The sequence below is a fragment of the Hemitrygon akajei genome, chromosome 15 (genome assembly GCF_048418815.1).
Source record: "Hemitrygon akajei chromosome 15, sHemAka1.3, whole genome shotgun sequence".
In the NCBI taxonomy this organism is placed as follows: domain Eukaryota; kingdom Metazoa; phylum Chordata; class Chondrichthyes; order Myliobatiformes; family Dasyatidae; genus Hemitrygon; species Hemitrygon akajei.
Window position 1 is genome coordinate 72,863,944 of NC_133138.1, and position 20,432 is coordinate 72,884,375.

Consider the following 20,432-nt stretch of genomic DNA (forward strand, 5'->3'; position numbering starts at 1 on the left):
AATCCCTCGATTCTCGCATTGTTCTGGGGGATCGGAACATTGCAAATGTCACTCCACTCTTAAAGAAGGGAGGCAGAAGAAAGGAAATTATAGGCCAGCTAGCCTGACTTCAGTGGCTGGAAAGATCTTGTTTATTATTCAGAATGAGGTTTCAGGGTAGGTTCTTGGAGGCACACAGTAAAATAGGGTTTCCTTATTGAGGGGTTTTGCTGACAGAACTGTTAGCATTCTTTTGAGGAAATAACAGGCAGCGTAGAAAAAGGAAAGCCAGTGGACATTTGTGTTTTCATAAAGCCTTTGATAAGGTGCTGCACATGAGGCTGCTTAACAAAATAAGAGCATAAGAGCCCATGTTATTATAGATAGAATATTGGCTGACTGGCAGGAGGCAGAGTGGAAATAAAGGGGGCTTTTTCTGATTGGCTGCCGCTGACCAGTGGTGTGCTAGGGGAGTTGATGTAGGGACCATATCTCTTCATTTTGTATGCCGATAATTTGAATGAAGAAATTGAAGGCTTTGTGGCCAAGTTTGCCAATGATACAAAGTTTGGTGTAAGGGCATGTCATTTTAAGGAAGTAGGGTCAGATTAGAGGAATGGGTAAAGAAGCGACAGATGGAATATAATGTATGGAAGTGCATAGTCATACATTTTGGCAGAAGGAATAAAGGCATTAACTAGTTTGTAAATGGAGAGAAAATTCAAATATCAATGGGGCAGAGGTATTTGGGAGTCCTAGTGCAGATTTCCCTAAAGGTTAACTTACAGGTTGAGTTGGTGGTAAGGAAGGCAAATGCAATGTTAGCATTCATTTTGAGAGGATTAGAATAGAAAAGCAAATATGTAATGCTGAGACTTTAAGGCATTGGTCAGACTGCACTTAGATAAGAGGCCCAAAACTGCTCTCAATACTCTAAGGATATGCTGGCACTGGAGAGAGTCCGGAGGAGGTTCATGTGAATGATGCCAGGAATGAAAAGGTTAACATGAGCATTTGATAGCCCTAGGCCTGTACTCCCTGGAGTGGGGATCTCATTGATACCTGTCAAATATTGAATGGTCTGGATAGTAGATGTGGAGAGGATGTTTCCCATAGTTGGGGAGTCAAGGACCAGAGGGCACAGCCTTTGAGTTAAGGAATATCCATTTAGAACAGAGAAGAGTAAAAATTTCTTAAGCCAGATGGTGGTGAATTTGTGAAATTCTTTGCTATAGACAGCTATGCAGGCCAAGTCTTTGAGTATATTTAAGGCAGAGGTTGATAGATTCTTGATTAATCAGGGCATCAAAGGCTGTGGGGAGAAGGCAGGAGAATGGGGTTGAGAGGAATAATAAATCAGCTGTGATGGAATCATGCTGGGCTGAATGTCATAATTATGCTCCTAGGTCTTAGTCTTTTGAGTTTGAGCTCAAGGCCCTGTGTTTGACCCTACTCTGAATGGTGAGTCCCATCCTGGCTTGCACTCCAGCTGAATGAGATGCTGGAGATCAAATGTGTTGGGGAGAGGAAAAAAAGAAATGGGCTGAACAATAGGACAATGATGGAGGCTTCACACCTCCTCTGGTAAATACTCTCAATTTTGATATGGGAGATATAACAGCTAATCCACTTAGTCCCACAAACGGTAAAACAGTTGTAACGTAATCAACTGCTATATTGCTTTGAGGTAAATATGAAGAATAAATTTTGGCCAAAACATCTGGTAGTCCCTCGCTCTTCAAACTGGTGCCATGATTTTGTTTGGATCAGCCTGAGAAACCTGGTGCCCGAGTTTACAATCTCAGAAAAAGTGGAAATAATTGAACATTTTTTCCTACATAAATACAATGATTAGATAGAATCATAACTGCACACTTTAGGCATTTTCTTAAATTATGTTTACAACTTAATTATATCTTATTGGATGTTTGGAGAATAAAAAGTACCTCTACCTCAACTTTATGCAATCAACGAGAAAAAGTAAATGCTGGCAGATAGGGGAAAGTAGAGGCTACTGGTTCATGGATGATTTAATTAACACTTCAGAGAACCTATTCTAATAGAACAACATTCCATGAGTCCAGAGAAGTTCACGCTTGTTAATAGGTAGACAATTGTTAGACAAGTGGAGGATGTTGAGTATATATTCAGATACAATGACAAACCATTGCTTCCTTGACCTGCAAAGACTTCTGCTATTGAAAAGGCCCAGGATTTCCTGGGACTCTGGCTGGCATTCAAATATCAAGTTATACCTCCTAAACACAAGAGGCAAAGACATTCCCAACAGAGCACTGCATCTTCTAGCTCTGTTGGAGCATCAGCCATTTCAGAACAGGGATCCAAATGCATTAAGAGAAGGAGCCTATGATACTATTTGGCCCAGCAAGACAATCCTGCGTGTAATAAATGTCAACATTCCTGTTTTCCTAATTAGATGCTGTGGAAAAACAATCTCTAGGACTTACTCAAACCAAATGAAAATCTAGGGGATAAAAAAGCAGTCATTGCTGTGAAAGCTGAGATGCTAGTTAATCAAAAGCAGCAATGAACCTAAAGCCAGTGTAATCGTTCTGAACGGATTATCTTTATTGCAGATTTTTCTATCAACAGTACCTATTTAAGAATGTAAACATATCTACATTTTTTCCACACATTTCCCCAACCACATCTGGCAAATGTGGTTGACAGTACAGTATTTATGCATTTTTAAAAAAACATAGCATTTGATCACATTGCTGCCTAACAATATAAAAACAGTAAACAATTTTGGGATGAGATCTCCAGTACACAAATATTGAATTATTTCAGATTGTCCAAAATGAAAACTGGCCTGAAGAAATTAGCAAATAACTTCCCACCTCCCACTAGTGCAGAACATACAGTAATAACATTATTACAACCACAAACAAATCAGACAATAATTATTTTGGATTTATAATAAGTATCAGTTGTTGTGCACAAATACCTGCTGTGTCTTTACTTGAATTTTGAAGATCTGTCTCTTACTTCAAAGGATGTACTTAATACAGTGCTAACACACAGACTGAGATTTTAAGATCAAACTGCCCATCTTCTAGTGCAAAGAAAGAAACACTCATCTGCAGACAAAGAGGAATATTAAAAAGTTGGAATAAAATGGAAATGTTACTGGTCCCAACACAGGCTGAGAGAACCTCCAGCTTATTCTGATGTTTTATTTGATATGAGTATTATGGATACTTGCACCAGCAAATAATCAACACAAACAAATGTCCCGAAGGTAATTACAATAACCTAGGGAAAGTGTTGTTGGTGAGATGTTGAAATACAGATAGAAATCTTCTGTTACTATGGGCAACAGATTAGCTAATTTCTCAGTAGAGGCAGATTTGATCAGTTTCATTCCTGAGTCCCTAACCTATTATAAATTCAGTTACAGTTAACTGGATATAATCCAGTTTTTTTTTTGTAAAGATTCAGCAAATGGAAACACAATTTCAGTACATGGACTGAGTTTAATTGCCTTGCATTACAATATTTTTCGCTGTACTGCACCAACCAGCGACCACCTTTTTCCCTCAAAGCAAAATTTCTCTCATTCTCATGAGAAAATCTGCAGTTGCTGGAGATCCAAAGCAACACACACAAAATGCTGGAGGAACTCAGCAGGTCAGGCAGCATCTGTGGAAAAAAGTTTATTTTCTATAGGTGCTGCCTGGCCTGCTAAGTTCCTCCAGTATTTTGTGTGTGTTTCTCTCATTCTTCCTTCTACCCCCACAAACCCCAACAATTTTTAAAAGACTACAAATAAAAAAAGTTTGACAAACTTGCCCAGGGACTGGAGAAACCATTTTAATTTAAAATACTTCAAAATATCTTGTATCAGTGCTTCCAAATTGAAGACCATTTTAAAATGATTTCATTAGTGCTAAGTATTTTATCTCAGTAGTGTCAACAGCTCTCCTGGGATCCATTCCACTAAGCCAGTTGGACTGATTGATTAAATTTCTGCAAAAATTCCAAGTGAAGTTGCATTTAATTGTTGGTCAGGTGACTGCTCTGCATACTGGACTATACTAATTGAGTTTTGCCTTTTCATATACAATGAAGGGTGAGCGTCTTATACATATTGTTTCTTTTTCTGTGGTCCTGCTTTGCTGGCTAGATCCTTTGCCTTCTCTGAGGCTGCCAAGGCTGTTTCCTTAGCTTTCTCAGTTGCTTCTTTAGCAGTCTCCCTCAATGTCTTCATTGGTATTTCACCTGAAGAAGAAAACAAATAAAACACTCAGCCTGGTTCTGGAAATACCCAAGCTAACTACTGGGGGTCCATTCTGATCAGACCTTGTATACAGTAAAACTCGGATAATTCGTTATCTGACAATTCAGAAATCACAATCATCTAGCATTTTGACCACCAGGCATTTTATTTCAGCCCACCAGGACTTAAATTCCCATGCTGTCATTGGAGAGAGTTCAGCAGAGGTTCACAAGGATGATTCTGGGAATGAAGGGGTTTGGTTTGGCAGCTTTGGGCCTGTACTCACTGGAATTTAGAAGAATGGGGGGGGGGGGGGGGGGGAAAGGAGATCTCATTGAAACCTACCGAATGTTGAAAAGACTAGATAGGGTGGATGAGGAAAGGATGTTTCCTATGATGGGAGTATCCAGAACTAGAGGGCACAGCCTCAAAATTGAGGGGCAACCCTTTAGAACTGAGGTAAGGAGGAATTTCTTTAACTAGTAGTAAATCTGTGGAATGCTCTGTCACAGACTATGGTGGAAGCCAAGTCCATGCCTACATTTAAGGTGAAAGCTGTTTGTTTCCCGATCAGTCAGGACATTACAGGATATGGGGAGGAGGCAGGTGTTGTGTGGGATCCAGGATCAGCCATGATAGAATGGCAGAGCAGACTTGATGGGCTGAATGGCCTAATTCTGGTCCGCTGTCTTCTGGGCCAATACCATTAAGCAAGGGGGTCCTTGGACCCCAAATTGAGAACCCCGATTTAGAGAGAACTTGTGGTTGGGCTATTAATTTTCAGTATCTTGAAAATCTCAGTCTAGCACCAAAGTCCTACACATTATTGGAATTTTAATTTACTAAATTATTTTACAAATCAAGTTCACTGCCCAGACTGTTGCAGAAGCAGGGGTTCTTTATATTAAAAAAAAATCCAAGTTATAATTAAAAGCATCCACATCTTTCAATCCTTAAGAATTCTTATATTTAGCAATCATAAGAACAAACTAGGGCCACACTCCTTGAAGCAGAAAATATTGAGTAACCATGGTTAAGCCAAATCATCAGAATCAAAAGTGGTATAAAACAGTTAGCAAGTATCTCTCAGACTTTTGATTCTGTTTTCTGCTTCAGAGCCATTGGTTGCAGGTAGCCTGGAGCAAGAATTACTTTCATGGAAACAAAATGCAAAACACGAGTGGAGCTACAACCAAGTCTGACATGTGGGTTATTTAAGCAACACTTCATTAATTAGCATCACATTTCAGAAGTGACATTTTCCCACAACAAAAATTAAGCTATTTCTCTCTGTCTGGGTACTGATGGCAAGGGTAGGATTTATTACCTATTCCTAATACCTTTAAACAGTGACAGTGGTGGTAATCCTCAAAGGTACTGCCCCCTATACCGTTGTTTCAGAGGTTGGACCTGGTAAGTATGAAGGAATAGGAATATATTTCCAAGTCAGGATGGTACACTTCCTGGAAGGAAATATGCAGGGCTAGGTGGCCCTATGTACCTTCTTTCCCTCTTGGGGACAGAAGCTGCAGGGTTGGAAGGTACTGATGAAGAAGTTAGGTGAATAACTATAGTGAACTTTGTAGATGATGTACATTGTAGACACTTAGTGCTGGTCATGAATGGGCAATCAAGCAGACTTTTGTCTTAGACAGCGTTGAGCTCTTTAAGGTGCTGTTAGAACTGTACTCATTCAAACAAGTGGAGAACATTTAATCACATATCTAACTTATGGAATGGGTGGAAAGGTTTGTGTGTGTCACTGGACACCCAGAATTTGACCAAGACAGAGGCTAGAGATCATGGTAATGAATGTTGAGGGTAAGCATTGACTGTTTCTTGTTGGTAATGGTCATGGCCTAGCACTAATGTTACTTCCCAATTAAAACTGTCCTCATTATGCAGCCGCATCATACTGCAATTGATAATCTGCAGTTTATGCTTGTATAGAATTGGCACAAATATTCATCTCTGGCACGCATTTCAACGTAAATTTGAGCACAAACAGATGAGAAATCAGTCAGATTTTGTCAGTCAGAATATAAGGAATAATTAAGAATTATTTTGTTTGTCAAACAAGATGATTGACTAATTCAGGAAAGCACAACATTAACATTGTTATTTTTATTCTTAGGCAAAAATGAATTGTACTGATTAAACTATGCAAATATAATCATTAATTTTGCTTTGGTATCTTCATTTGCTATGAAACAAACTTTAAATATTTGTACTTGGCCTCTGTTTACTGGGCATTGTTTTTAGTTAACCATCAATACAAATGGAGTGCACTTACGGCTGAATACAAAAACATATCCAGTTTGTATGTGGGGGGGGGGTGGAGAGCATTGCTACAAATGGGTTATGCTATTAAAAGTTTTATTGGACAGACTGAGTATATATACAAATCAAATGAGAATTGCTTTAAGATCCAAATAACGTGAATAAAAATGTAGCTGTAACTGAACTAAATTTCCCACAGAGATATTAAGAAATATCCATATTTAATGGCTCAATGAAACTGTTTAAAGAGAAAAGAAATGATTGTTTTCACGTTTTTGTATTTGTTGGAACTCAGTTGGTCACAGCTATCATGATGTGGAATTTGATCTCACAAATGATCTCTTAACATACAATAACTTCAACACCAAGATGATTGAGGTCAATTAGGTTATCTGTTTGAACTAATCATAACCTGACTTAACAACAATATTAAGGAAACAAAGCGCGTCCCAACAAAAACATGCATCCCTCCATTTACAAAATAATGCCATAAAAGAACAACCTTCTCAGATTGCTTTAAATTATTTTTCCTATTGCCAAAATAAATCTACCATGCACAATTGAACAAAAATGTTGAAATTTCAACTAGCCAAGAAGAGAGGGCCTTAGGATTTATTCATTACAGAAGCTATTTTCATTTGTCTTGTACCTCAGTTGACTTAGTAAGCCAAATAAAGCATTTATTAGCATAACCTAGATCCAAGCAGGGAATCTCAGGATAGATGCTGAAACATTTTCATGAATAGGAAAGTCTCAAATGAAGGGTGGGCCATTTAAAACCAAATTACATGTAGTCTGTGGAATTCACTACTTCAGACAACTGTGAAGGCCAACACATCAGTTTTATATATTTTTGAAAAATTGGGAATTGACAGCTTTGGGATCTGGCACCAAGGAGGGGTTGAGGGCTGGGGTAGATCAGCCATACTGAATGTTAAGCAAGTTTAAGGGGGCAGGTGGCCTAGACCTGCTCCCACTTTCTTCGACAGAGAGAAAGGAGGAACCAATGGATGTGACATTCTGGGATTTTTACAGTTGGGATAAAATTGCATACAGGTTAATGAGCAAAAGATTGAAAAATATATAAATATAGAACAAATATAAAAATTGGTGGAATCAAGTGATGTGGGGATACAAAAATGCTGCAATGTAGATCGGCTATAACCTTGCTAAATGCTTGAGGGGCCAACTGGTCCACTTGTTCTTATTCCGTATGTCCTTATAAGCCAGTATCAGTTCTGGTTAAGTATTCTTTTGAACGTTGAAACAGGATTATTTCCTAACATGAATAAACTCAGTCCAACTGGATGTCATGTACATTTCCATTCCTGATTCAATTTTATCTACTTGCCCAGCTCCTGCTTCCTAGCTAGCTTGATCCGTCCCATTCGCTTGGCATGACTAAATGATTGGAGATCAGAGCTACGTTGTTGCCGCAGTGTTGATGATGCCAAGAAGTGATGGATACATCTGATTTATATACATACCGTGTATTCTAGCCAGAACATATTCAAAACCTTTCATGGTTTTAGTTATGCTATTCTTAAAGCTGGCAACGCCACATTCCTGAAAAAGGCAAAAGTAGTACAATTATACTCGTGTAGGATAAGACAACTCAACAGTAAACATACGATCACTTGGTGGATGCTTTGTACTCAAAGCAAACATCTTAGTACTGGAGCTCTCTTCTCACTGCTACAATCAGGCAGAAGGTACAAGAGCCTCAGGACTACTGCCCCTCAACCATCAGATTCTTGAATAGAAGGAAATAACTACACTCACTTGCCCCATCATTGAAATGTTCCTACAACCAATAATCCCTCCTTATCCCATGCTGTCGTTTCTTATTGCTATTTATTTATATTTGCACTTGCAGAGTTTGTCGTCTTCTGCATTCTAGTTGATCTTTTACTGATCCTGCTGTAGTTACTATTCTATAGATTAGCCGAGTATGCCCACAGGAAAATGAATCTCAGGGTAGTATATGGTGATATATATGTACTCTGATAATAAAACTTACTTTGAACTTTTGGTACTTTATAGCAACATCAAGTACTCCATAACAAGTAAAGACAGGTCAAATGGGCAAAAGTGATCAGATTCATCTGACCATTGAGTAGGAATTGGGTAAGGATAGGTAATTATATTACACAGAAGACCTAAACCAGCAGACCGCATCGTACTTACTCTTGTACATTAACCACAACTCACTTGACAGCTTGTTTACAGTTGTAATGTGCTTAAAAGCCTAAAAGCATGTGGCAAACACAAAATGCTGGAGGAACTCAGAAGGCCAGGGAGCATCTTTGGAGAGGAATAAAGAGCTGATGTTTGGCCAAGACCCTTCCTGAATTTCCAGCATCTACAGAATCTTACACTTATAAAAGCATGTGACTTAATGAAAACGAAAACTGACCTGAATAGCAAGTGAAAAGCCATACACATTTGAGGAAATCCAGGCCTCACGTTTAATTTGAGTCCAGTTCATATTCTCAGGGTGTAATCCATATACACAGCACTCCTGAACAACCTGATTCAAGACAAAACACGGATGTATTAATGGACAAGGATATGAACACACATAATTTTTCACTGATCCTTTCCTATTAACACTGGGCTTCATTAAATCTATCAAGTGGTACTCTATTCTACAGAGCTGATGAAAGTGTCTCATATGGTGTATCGAAAATGGCCAAATAATCCAACAGAATCCTTCCAACAGTGGTTAATTTTCCCATGCTTGCTTATAATTTATGTATAATGTATTCAGTGAATTTCAGTAATAGTATAGATGACTCTACATTCTCTGAAAGATTCTCCGTTCTACTGGAGCAGGTGTCACACCATTTGAACAGGTTACACCTAATCAATGGAATGTGCTTTCATCTCTAGTTTGAGTACAAGACCACAACTTCTTTTTCTATCTGCTCTTTGTTCATTCTTTGCTCTTGTAACACTTAATAAAATGGCCTTAACTATCAGGTTTTATGCATCATTCTCATCTTCCAAAGAAACCCTGGATCAATTATCAGCAGGTCCAACACTAGAGAGCATCACAGCAATACATTCAAGTCTAGGGCCCTTATTTTAGAAAGGACATTGAAGCAGTGGGGAAAGTATAATGAAGATTCCTTATGTTGCCAGATCTGAGGAATTGGGATGCTTCATCATTGAGCTAATGAACATTATACGATTGAAGAATTGCATGAAGTAAATGTTATAGGATGCATAAAAATAAGATTGGTAACTAGCTCCATCTGAACTCATAGTAACAGTATAGCTATACCCTCTGACCAGCTACTTAAGTGCTACCTGACTAAATTAAACTAGTAATAATCTCTCGTGTACTGTTACAGGGCACATTCCAAATCTAGTGTTTCATAGACAATCATATATGCCAGTTAAGCAAGAGATTAACTAACTTCTCCCTCTGACATGCTAGCCGCTGAAGCTCGTACAAGCATGCTAATGTGTCACCGAAAAACATCAGGGCATTTGGGCTTAAGGCAAACACTTCTCAAGTTCTCAGCTTGGGCACTCCAGGGTGGTCTGTTATAACGGGCTAGAATTTGCTCCAGTACTGGAACTTCACTGTTTCCACCCACTTGAATCAAAATGCGAGAGATGTACAAAATGTCTCTCTCATACAATCCACTGAGGAACAGGAGTGCCCCCAATAAGAGGAGATAGATAGATAGATAGAGATATATAAAAATAAATGACATACCATAAGCCTTGAATGATTGATATTCCGGGTAAATGTAGTCAAAGTTTTATGTTTTAAATCCACTACTGAATCTTCTAGAACAAAGGCTGAGTGGGCAACGTTAGTAGGAAATAATCTCTCTGCCCACCGAGGGACTACGCTCGTCTTGGTGAGCAGTCTTCGGGAAATCACCCTGTTGGGCGTTATCTCGCGATGGATGACATCCTCTGTAAGTACATGTTTGCTATGAATGAAGGAATATTGAAACATTAAAACCTTAAGACTTCAGTTTTAGTTTAGCAATCATCAGAATGTTTTCAACTTTGAATATTAGTTAATATGCTTGGTTTTGTGCCAGAATAATACCAGTTAAAAATTTGATTTAGACATACAGCATTGACCAGTGCTTTCTCTTAAAATAGGAAAAGGTTATCAGGCCAATCATTTAAATTCAAACTGTAGAATGTCAAAGGTGCAAATAAAGTTGCAGCATCTGCCCAAATTATTGAGATAATACTTCAAAAGTAATTAATTCCCTTTGCCCAAGACATGTTTATGTGAATATCCACATCGTGTCACTATTATCTAAAAAGTCTATTATGGGATGGAATCCATTTTTCACAAGAGAATCAAATGGATACTAACACTCCTTTGCACAGACAGAAAGTATGACAATTGAAAAAAACATTGTCTTAACGATGCAAGATATTTGTTTTCCTTTCTCAGACAGATCATCCCAAAAGGCTTGCCAAAATGCTAAGTGGCTTTGAATTCTTGAGTTCGTTGTGCACAAAGGTCATCAAAAATTAAGTCAACAGCAGAGTGAAAACTACATTGAATTCAAGCCTTAGGTTCAAAGAATGAAAAGCATGTGTCAACAGTTTCCTAAACTAGTCCTGATTACCTCGTAATAATCCTGCAGTGATCACCTTTTTTTAAATTGCTGTTTCACATATTTATACAACTGCTTGTTATATTATAATAGCGTAATAACATTATACAATCTTACATAAAAATGAATCTCACACTTTACGTCAACCTGTCTATTTTCAGGCCATGCTACTCAGGACTTGTGCTAATACTTTTTTATGACAACATGTGCTGGATTGTAACTGTATGTGCTATGTATGACTATATGTACTGTATTTTGCACCTCGGCTCCAGATGGCTTGTTTAGCTGTAAACACGTGATTGGTTGAATGAGAATAAACTTGAACTTGAATAATTGAAAAGAACAATCAAACCTGGAAAATGAATGATGCACTGTATTTGGAGTTCACAATGTGGTCACCTCTACATTAGGAAAAAAACATAACCAATTGGGTGACTACGTTGCTGAGTCCTTGCATTCAGTGTACAGGAGTAAACCCAACTTTCCCAGTGCCTGCCTTCTCTCCATCTGTTCTCACTGATTTTTCATCTGGGTGTGATCTAGTTAGATTCTCAGCTTACTCCCGAGGCAACCCTTGCCTCACTCTGCCAGGTATTCCCCTTCGTCCTTTTCATCCACTCTGCAACTCAAAACCAACTTTTCTCTTTTCCATATTTTTAAAACAGTTCCCCTTTCCACAGATGTCACATCACTTGTTAAACATTTCCCGTATTTCCTGTTGTTATTTCAGATTTCCAGTGTTGTAGTATATTTCTTTCAAAGAGTGAACTCACCTGTAAGGGTTGGGATAGCGCTGCCAGAAAGCAGCAAACACTTGGTCCCATGAACTCTTCAAGTCATTCAGACAGAGAAAATACTTCACCATTGTTCCCAGAAGATAAATCAATAAAAACCGAGCTTGGTTCAATGGTCAAGTGGGTAGAGATGATCATTCCTTGATGCAAGGTGGCCTAATTGTTTGTAAAATTAAGCATTAGATTAATACACTAATGAGATTAACCTACTTATTTGTCAAATTAAATTTAGTACAATAATCAGTTTAACTGTGGTGCTATAAATAAAACATTAAAATCAGTTCCAATCCCATGACTATTTTCTTCCCGATATCTAACTATTTACCTCTGCACACAATTTCTGTTGTTATATCCCAAATGCAGGACAGCCCCTCCCCCATGACACTTAAAACCCTCCCCAAAGCATTGTAACAGCATTCTCTGGGTCTTTAGAAATGAAACAGAAAACGTGGCCACGTTTTGCTTATCGTGATCTATCACTGTCACATGCGCATCAACATCCAAGACATCTTCAAGGAGCAGCTTCCACCATTAAAGACCCCCACCACCCAGGACATGCCCTTGTATCACTGTTACCATCAGGAAGGAGGTACAGGAGCCTGAAGGCACACACTTGGTGATTCAGGAACAGCTTCTCCACTCCCCCCCCCCCCCCCCAGCCATCTGATTTCTAAATTAACATTGAACCCATGAACACTTTCTCACTGCATTCCTTAATTTCGTTTTTTTTTGCACTACTTAACCAATGTTAACTATTTACTATACATACTGAAATTCATTTTTTCTATATATTCCACTGCTGCCACAAGTTAACAAATCTCACATGTGCTGATGATTTTAAACCTGATTCTAATTCTGATATAATTGATGTCTTTTTAAAAAGCAGCTTCTGTACGATTTTCCAGAAATTGTACAATCCACAAGCTAAACATCCACTATCTGAACTTGCAGTCGGCACATTAAATGTAATTGCAGAAATATTATAGGATGGATATTAAAGTTGTGCGAAGTCTGTAACAGTGATTCATCTGATCATGAGAATGAAGTTATAACAGCACTTCGCCACTAATCCAATTGATAAAACTTAATTTGAATCTCAAAATATTTAAATCCCAATTTCTCGCGAGTTTTGCTAGGCATTGGTTGTAAAAATCTTCTTTCGGAGAGCTTCCTACCCATCCTCACTCCAAATTGTCTTCAAGTAACGTAATCCCATAACTTCAATTTGTCCCTGCTTCTGAACCTTAGCAAGATTTGCTTTAAATCAATTAAGCACAGATTGAAACGGCCAGATTACCCGGTCATTCATTCTATCGGTAATGGTGGCGCCAGATAACGGTTCATTTGCCTTTGATTCAACGGTGGTTAAATGAACCTGCAAATGCCGCTAACACATGCGTTGTCTTCAGACTGCCCTTCGCACTTCAGCGCAGCGACATTTCTAGCAGAGGCCGACAGAATCCAATGTCATCCTGGCGGTCACCATGAACACGGCCCCGCCATGCCCACACCCCCCCACAACTCGCCCCGTCCGCCTGCGAGTGTCGGCAACCACTCCGATCCGCCGGTTCTCACCTGTTTCATGGTCCTTTAACTAGGTGAAGCTGCCCCTCCTCACAACTCCTCCCCATCTCTCCTCAGCCTCCCTGTCCTCAACCCTTCCACTTCCGGGAGAAAGCGTGCAAGGGACTGCGCATGCGCCCTGAGATGGTGGCTGGGGTAACTTCTAATGTGTCTCTCAGAGATCGTCTGTAGCTTCTCGTTGCCTTCCTTTAGGGCAGAGTGATTAACCACTCGCCAGAGGGAGAAGAGAATTGCCAATTTAGGTGAAACTGCAGCTTCTCACTACCTTCAATTAGGAAAGATTGATAAAAACACTCGCCAGAGGGAGAGGAGAATTGCTGATCTGGGCAAAATTGCAGCCAACTATAGTATAAAATAAATTTAGACCTTGACAACCCAGAGGCAAAAGGAAATAAAGAACTCAGAAAAATTAAAATCACTGGAGAGAAAAAGGAAAATATAAACTAAAAGACAGTTCAACAGGTGCATGGATATGAAAGGCTTAGAAGATCATAAACACGCGTAAGTCTGCAGAGGATCGAAACTAGCAAAAGTGGAACTTCCCGGAGGCCAAACATTTTAATTCCGGTCAGGCAGCATCTACGCAAAGAGTACACAGTCGATGATTCCTACTGATGATGGGAATCTTTTCTATAGATACTGCCTGGCCTCCTGAGTTCATCCAGTATCCGCAGATTTTCTCGTTTATGATTTTTAATCCGGTTCCGTTCCCACGTATCGGTCCATGGGCTTCTCGAGCCCAGGTGAGGCCACCCTCAGGGTGGAGGAGCAACACTTATATTCGGTGTGGGTACACTCTAACCTGATGGCATGAATATTGATTTCTCCCTCCTGCAATGTTCCCCTCTCCCGCCCAAGTCTACTCTGCAACCCTTTTACCTTTCCCACCCACTTGGTTCACCCATTACCTTCTAGCTAACACCCCCCGCCCAACACCACCTTTTTATTCCGGCATCCTCCCCCTTCCATTTAACTCCCGAATTCGGGTCTCGGCCCGTATATTCACTTCCATAGATGCTGCTTGACCTGCTGAATTCCTCCAGCACTCTGTGTGTGTTGCTAAGGTTTAGAAAGTTATGAAAGAACACTGTAAAATAAGACGGGCTTTGGTCAACGTGGACCGGCTGAACCGAAGGAGCTGTTTCCATGCGGTACGACGACGTGAGCTAAAGACTAAAATCATCTGAACCTGGTGACCTGCACTCTAGTTTTCTAAATGGTCTTTCTGGGGAGGTGTATGCATACATTGGAAACTCCAAGTCTCCCTACATTCTAGAAAATTGGAAAACAGCTATTTTAAATTAAAAATATTAAAACAATATTAGCAATCTCAAAATAGCAACAATAGAAATTGCATAATAAAGGTCTTAGACCTTATAATCCCAAGAAATTCTACCACTAAATTGTTATCAGTGTACCATTCCCCTTTAGTGACTATGATAACGACGCAGTTCACTGCATTTGTCCTTGATGGCTTCTTCCAAGGGGGCGACATTTACTTGATTTTAACAAGTAAATCAACAGCGCCCAACAAACCTGGGTTGTTTTCTATTTGATATTACTTTTTCTTGTTCTGTTTACTTTTGTAAAGCATAGTAATTTTATGTCTTGCACTGCACTGCTGCCACATAACAACAAATTCCATACCCGAGATAGTAAATCTGATTCCGAATCACAAGAGACGGCGTGCATATTTGATACATATTGAAATAGTTAAACATAAAGTGTGATTTAACACTCAATTAGCTAATATCGACATGGGAATGTGAAGGGGGGGGGGGAGAAGACCCCAACTGCTGGAGGAACTGAGCGGCTCAAGGATCATTTGTCGAGTTAATGAATATATGTGTTTCCTCCCCACATACCAGATGGATAAGTTAATTGGCCGCCGTATAGTTTTCCGTGAGCGTGTAGGCGAGTCACTTAGGGCAAGTTGATGAGCATGCGGGGGGATCGAAACGGGATTAGTCCAAGTGGCCGTGGTCAGTGTCGGCTCGGTAATGTTCCAGAGCAGCATAACAGATAGATAGAAACTTTATTGATCCCAAAGGAAATTACAGTGTCACAGTAGTACAATAAAGGTGTCACTATATTACGTGGTCCACGTCGTGGTATGGTTTTGCTTCAAAATTTTGCGGCACCTTGGAGTGGAGTACAGGCTTCATACGCGTGACGAAACGAAGATTAAAAAAAATACCTCTGAAGTTACTGAAATGTCTCCACCATGTAGAGTTTATTTCTCACTCAACTTCTCCCGCCCTAGTGACGTCGCCCTCGGTACGTCAGGGTGACGCGCGCTGGAACCTCAGCCCCGCCTATTCCCGGAATAGCGCCGGCCGTGGCCCAGTCCTCCTGCCGGGAGAGTTGCACAACTTCCGGTCACGGTTAGCCCCGCCTCGCCGTGTGCGAGGCCCTGCCTCTGTTAGTGTTTCGTTCCGCGGGGAACCGAGGATTGCGCCTCTGCTACTCGCTCTGGCACATCGACACCGTCCCGGCCCGTGCTGCAGGTGAAGGTGAGTGTTACGGCGGCGGGGTGTTCCGTCCGGAGACGGTGGGCCCGCTTCGCTCTAGGCGAGATTACAGCAGCAGAGCGGTCACACATCAGGGAAGCTGCGAGGCTGAGCTGATTATTTCACCATCAAGTGAAAGCCTTCTGCAGGGGTCAGGATGGTCTAGACCTGTCTAGCCTACTGGTCATGACACTCGTGAGGAATCGGTGGATGGTGGTCGGATGGGAACCCTGATGTTCTGCAGCACCTAATGCACTCGGCTGGAAAACCTTCTATGTTGTTTGGGTTGTCACTGAGTTCCTTGTGCTCGAATTGTTTTCGTGGAAGACGGACCCATCAACAACCCGCATTTGCTTAGACCCAGATGCTTTACAGTGATGTTAAACAAAAAGGTCGATGCTATTTCAATGAGCGGGTGACTGAAACACTGGTGAAATATGGAAAGAATCTGAGGAAAGAGTGGAAGGAAGTGCCAGTCTTGGTGGTCCTAATGGGACAATGGTGATGGAGTGATTTCATTTTGGAATGAGCGGAAGCCCATTTACTGAACGTTCGCATTTACGGGCTGGAGATAGCAATTAGCAAAGGGTTTTTAAATCCTTTCTGTTTCATTTTCTGTGATTTATAAACAATGGCCGTGAGGCAGGCTTAATTGAGCAGCCGGTCAACGTTGACAAGAACGGGTGAATGGAACTTTTCTCGTGGGGTTAGAGGCCAGCAAAGTTAAATGAATTTGGGTGTAGAGAGCTGAGTAAGGGAGGTATGTGCCAGAGTAGTCAATTTTAAAGGTGGCAAGAAATGGGTAACTATTTCGGCTGGATCAGCCAAGGCAGGGCAAAATTTTGATTGGAAGGATTTACAGACATATATAAACGGAGGATTATAAAGCATTATAGAAGAGCAAGATTGTAGTTTGTATGGACAGAGGGGTAGGTTAACATTTTGAGTGGATGGTGGCATATAAGATAGAGAACAGTACTTGGAGAGAACTGGCCATTATCATGAGCATATAAGGGAGATTGGAATTCCTGTGATATTTGACTTGTTAAACATTTCCCTCACTAAAGTGGTTTGCATACCGTGATTAGTTACTCAGTTGCTATCGTCATAGTCGGCAATAGCAGAAAGCCAATTCATAAGTGTTGGCACATTAGATTTAATGCAGAGAGGGAAGTGGAAAAAAGGAATTAACTAGATTTAATCTATCTTTGAGATAAAGTTTATGAATTCCTCAGTTGGGGGGGGGGGGGGTTATGAGAGAATGTTTTAAGACAGATTGCTGTGCAAACAAAAAGCCAGGATGTTTCCTTGCATTGCAGAACAGTGCTGGAAAAGAGCACAGCTTTGGAAGGTGAGGAAGACTTGCAATTGCAAATGCTGGAACTGCTAACCTTTCCACAAAAGGACCAGGAGGTGGTTGTGTGCATGGTTTGTGAGGTGGTCTGCTCTAAGCCAAGTACACAGACTATTCTTAAAATCGTCCCCAATCTCCCCCCCCCCCCCCCCCCCCACTTTTGAGGATTACAGGCCAGAGAATCGGTGAGGTATTTACACTTTCCAAGGAAGCTTAGAGTACAACCTTGGATCTTTTCTCTTCATTTAATAACCTCTTGAATGATAACCACACTATGGAGCTTTAAAAAAAGAGGGCTATGCAGTAAGGAAATTCTAGGCAGCTTTTTAAGGAGGTTAAATGGTCGGCACAGCATTTTGGGCCGAAGGGCCTGTAATGTGCTGCAGACTTTCTAAGTTCTATGTTCTGTTTCCATTTTGGGAACCCGGTATCTGGCATGCAAATAATGTTTATCCATCAGAGCCAATTCAGATACTGAGAAACTGAAATATAACAGAAAATACTGGAGTGTATTCAGTGTAATTAGGTCCTCAATGCCATGGATGTTGGACATTGATGTTGCTTTGCTTTTGCTTCCAGTGAAGGTGGCATCTTTTGTAGGCCTACCGTAGGTGATCCAGGTCTCTGAAGAATATGAGAGGGCAGGGATCACTGATGCTAGGCGGGCAGTGGCATACTTCACGTACGAGCTGTTTGTGTTCACGCATACTGTACCGTTTTTCTCAGTTGATTTGTGTATGCTGACAATATGGAGGAGGTCATGAATTTAATCATTAATGTCTGCCTTTGTCGATGGTGGTTCATGTTTTCTATCTCCAAAGTTTTATTGTCTGAGGTTGGTATTGCTTAACTAAGGTAAAGGACCTTTGTTTTGTTAATGCTGAGTGTTGTGCTTTATTCAAGCACATGTAGGCAAGCATTGTCTACACACCGAGATTTTTGTGATCTTCGCTCTGGAGTGTTTGTCACATGAACAATTGCTAATTAGTTCTGAAAATTAGCTTCACTCTTTTGGGAATTTTATTGGAGGTGTGGCATTGCAGTGAGACAGATTGCCCAATGCTTTTCTCAGTGATCCAGTCTTTGATAGCAGTCTTCAATAACATTGTGTAGGCCTTGTTGTTTAGCATCAAGATACGCAGGAAACTAATTTCAATGCGCAGCTGATTTTAAGAAGAATGCTCCCTAGTCCTGCCAGGTTGATAGAGTTAATGGCCATAATCTGTTAAAGGAGGCAACATAATGGTTGGTTCTAGTCCCTGCATTTCTCCGAGTTGTCACACACTGAAGACTGTTACAAGGTGGACTGAATCCACACGACAGTTAGGGGAGCAACACACACAAAATGCTGGAGGAACTCAGCAGGCCAGCCAGCACCTATGCAAAAAAGTACAGTTGATGTTTTAGGCAGAAACTCTTTGGCAGGAAGGTACGTTTTACCATTGATGCTGCCTGGCCTGCTGAGTTCCTCCAGCATTTTGTGTGTATTGCTGGAATTTCCAGCATCTGCTGATTTTCTCTTGTTTACAATTAGGGGAGCACTTTTTGCTGTTGCAGATGGTAGTTAAGATAGACCTTTGTGGCATGGAGTCTCCTCTGTATTTACTACAGTCAGTTGTCTTTCTTGAAGTTAGTTACAATTACAGCACCTTTGACACCCCCAAGTGTAACTTCCCACAGGTGGGTGAACAGATTGCAAATTTATGATTGAAATTTCTCACCAAGCTTTAGAACTTCAGCTGGGATACTGTCTGCCCCAAAGTTGAGATGATGGTTTTTTCAACTTATGATCAGTCAGAGCAATGACAAAGCTGAACCAGATAGGCTCATGTGGATCCTGACATCAAGGGCAGAGTTGCAGATAAGAATATCTTCAGTGTTCATTTCAGTGATGCTGACCATATTTGATAAATTTACCTTCAAAGAGCAAACTGGCAGAGAAACATGGTCTAGTTTAATGTCTCAGTGAAGTTCACCTACAGAAATCAAGAACACCTACTGACTTTCTCTAATGTGCAACTAACATGCAATGCATCAGTATATGGGCAAATACCAGCACCTTTGGATGAGGGCAAGGAGCATTTCTACTCTGAATTTGAAAAATTCTCAGGTGGCATCCCAGAGGGAAAGTAATTTATTCTGGGTAATTTTTTAAAGAATGTGGAAAACTGTATTTGGCATGTAAGGAATAGACTAACTCCAAAGGAATCCTGACAAAATACTTGCAGCACAGTTGTTATAACCAACATTCTGCTGCATCAGAGGGACAGGCACAAAACAACATTGGCAATAGAGGTTTCCCCGCTATCCGAAGGTAGAGCATTTCCATGAAACAGTTTGTAAGCCGAAATGTCGTAAAGCGAAGAAGCAATTACCATTAGTTTATATGGGGAAAAATTTTGAGCGTTCCCAGACCCAAAAAATAACCTACCAAGTCATACTGAATAACACATAAAACCTAAAATAACACTAACATATAGTAAAAGCAAGAATGATATGATAAATATACAGCCTATATAAAGTAGAAATATTGTATGTATGATGTAGTTTCACTTACAAAAATCGGGAAGACAGTGAGCCAAAATCGATTTGGAGAAAAAAAATCAGCACGTACACGCCTATGCACGTACCCACATGAGCACACAACTGCCCGCACAAGGCTTCACGATCGTGGTAGTTTTTCTTGGGGTAAACACACGTATAAAGCGGGCGTCTTTCTTTCGTAAAAGCGAAAATCCACTTTGGTTAGCAAAAACAGGTACTAATGTAGGTCTTTCGTAACAGCAAGCTGTCGTAAAGCATACGTTGGAAAACTGGGGGCCACCTGTATGCTTGGTCTAAGCAGTGGCTCTTATTGTTACCCGTACTGTGAAACAGTGAAAAGTTTGTCTTGCATGTCAAGGTATGCATGGACAATACAACTGTGATATCCATCTTCTCCAGATAGCCATGAAATACAGAAAAACCATGGGATCCTTGAAAGAAAAGATATCAACCTCCCTGCATGAAAAGGGGGAAAAAAAAACAAAACTTGCAAATCCCACACCCCCAACCCCTCCCTTGCACAAAAAAAATGAACAGATCACCCACATG

General features: G+C 40.5%; 2 protein-coding genes across 3 annotated transcripts in view; one reads left to right on the top strand and one right to left on the bottom strand.

Moving 5' to 3' along the window:
- Nucleotides 1–2,544: 2,544 nt before the first annotated feature.
- On the bottom strand, nt 2,545–13,577 carry LOC140739447 (PRELI domain-containing protein 1, mitochondrial-like). 2 transcript variants are annotated; one of them, XM_073067750.1, is made up of 6 exons: nt 13,467–13,577; nt 11,871–12,047; nt 10,227–10,449; nt 8,916–9,029; nt 7,987–8,065; nt 2,545–4,221 (listed from the first exon to the last, which is right to left on the bottom strand). In XM_073067750.1, exons 2-6 carry the CDS (start codon nt 11,960–11,962, stop codon nt 4,082–4,084), a joined length of 648 nt encoding a protein of 215 aa, XP_072923851.1. In that variant the 5' UTR covers nt 11,963–12,047; nt 13,467–13,577; the 3' UTR covers nt 2,545–4,081. The 2 variants fall into 2 exon arrangements, with proteins under 2 accessions (XP_072923851.1, XP_072923852.1); XM_073067751.1 differs by lacking the exon at nt 13,467–13,577 and adding an exon at nt 13,189–13,394.
- Nucleotides 13,578–15,827: 2,250 nt separating this feature from the next.
- Nucleotides 15,828–20,432, top strand: part of rab24 (RAB24, member RAS oncogene family) — a 55,937-nt gene continuing 51,332 nt past the window's right edge. Inside the window, exon 1 of the mRNA XM_073067753.1 lies at nt 15,828–15,988. The gene's annotated coding sequence lies outside the window, so the exon portion shown is untranslated. The remainder of the gene's footprint in view (nt 15,989–20,432) is intronic.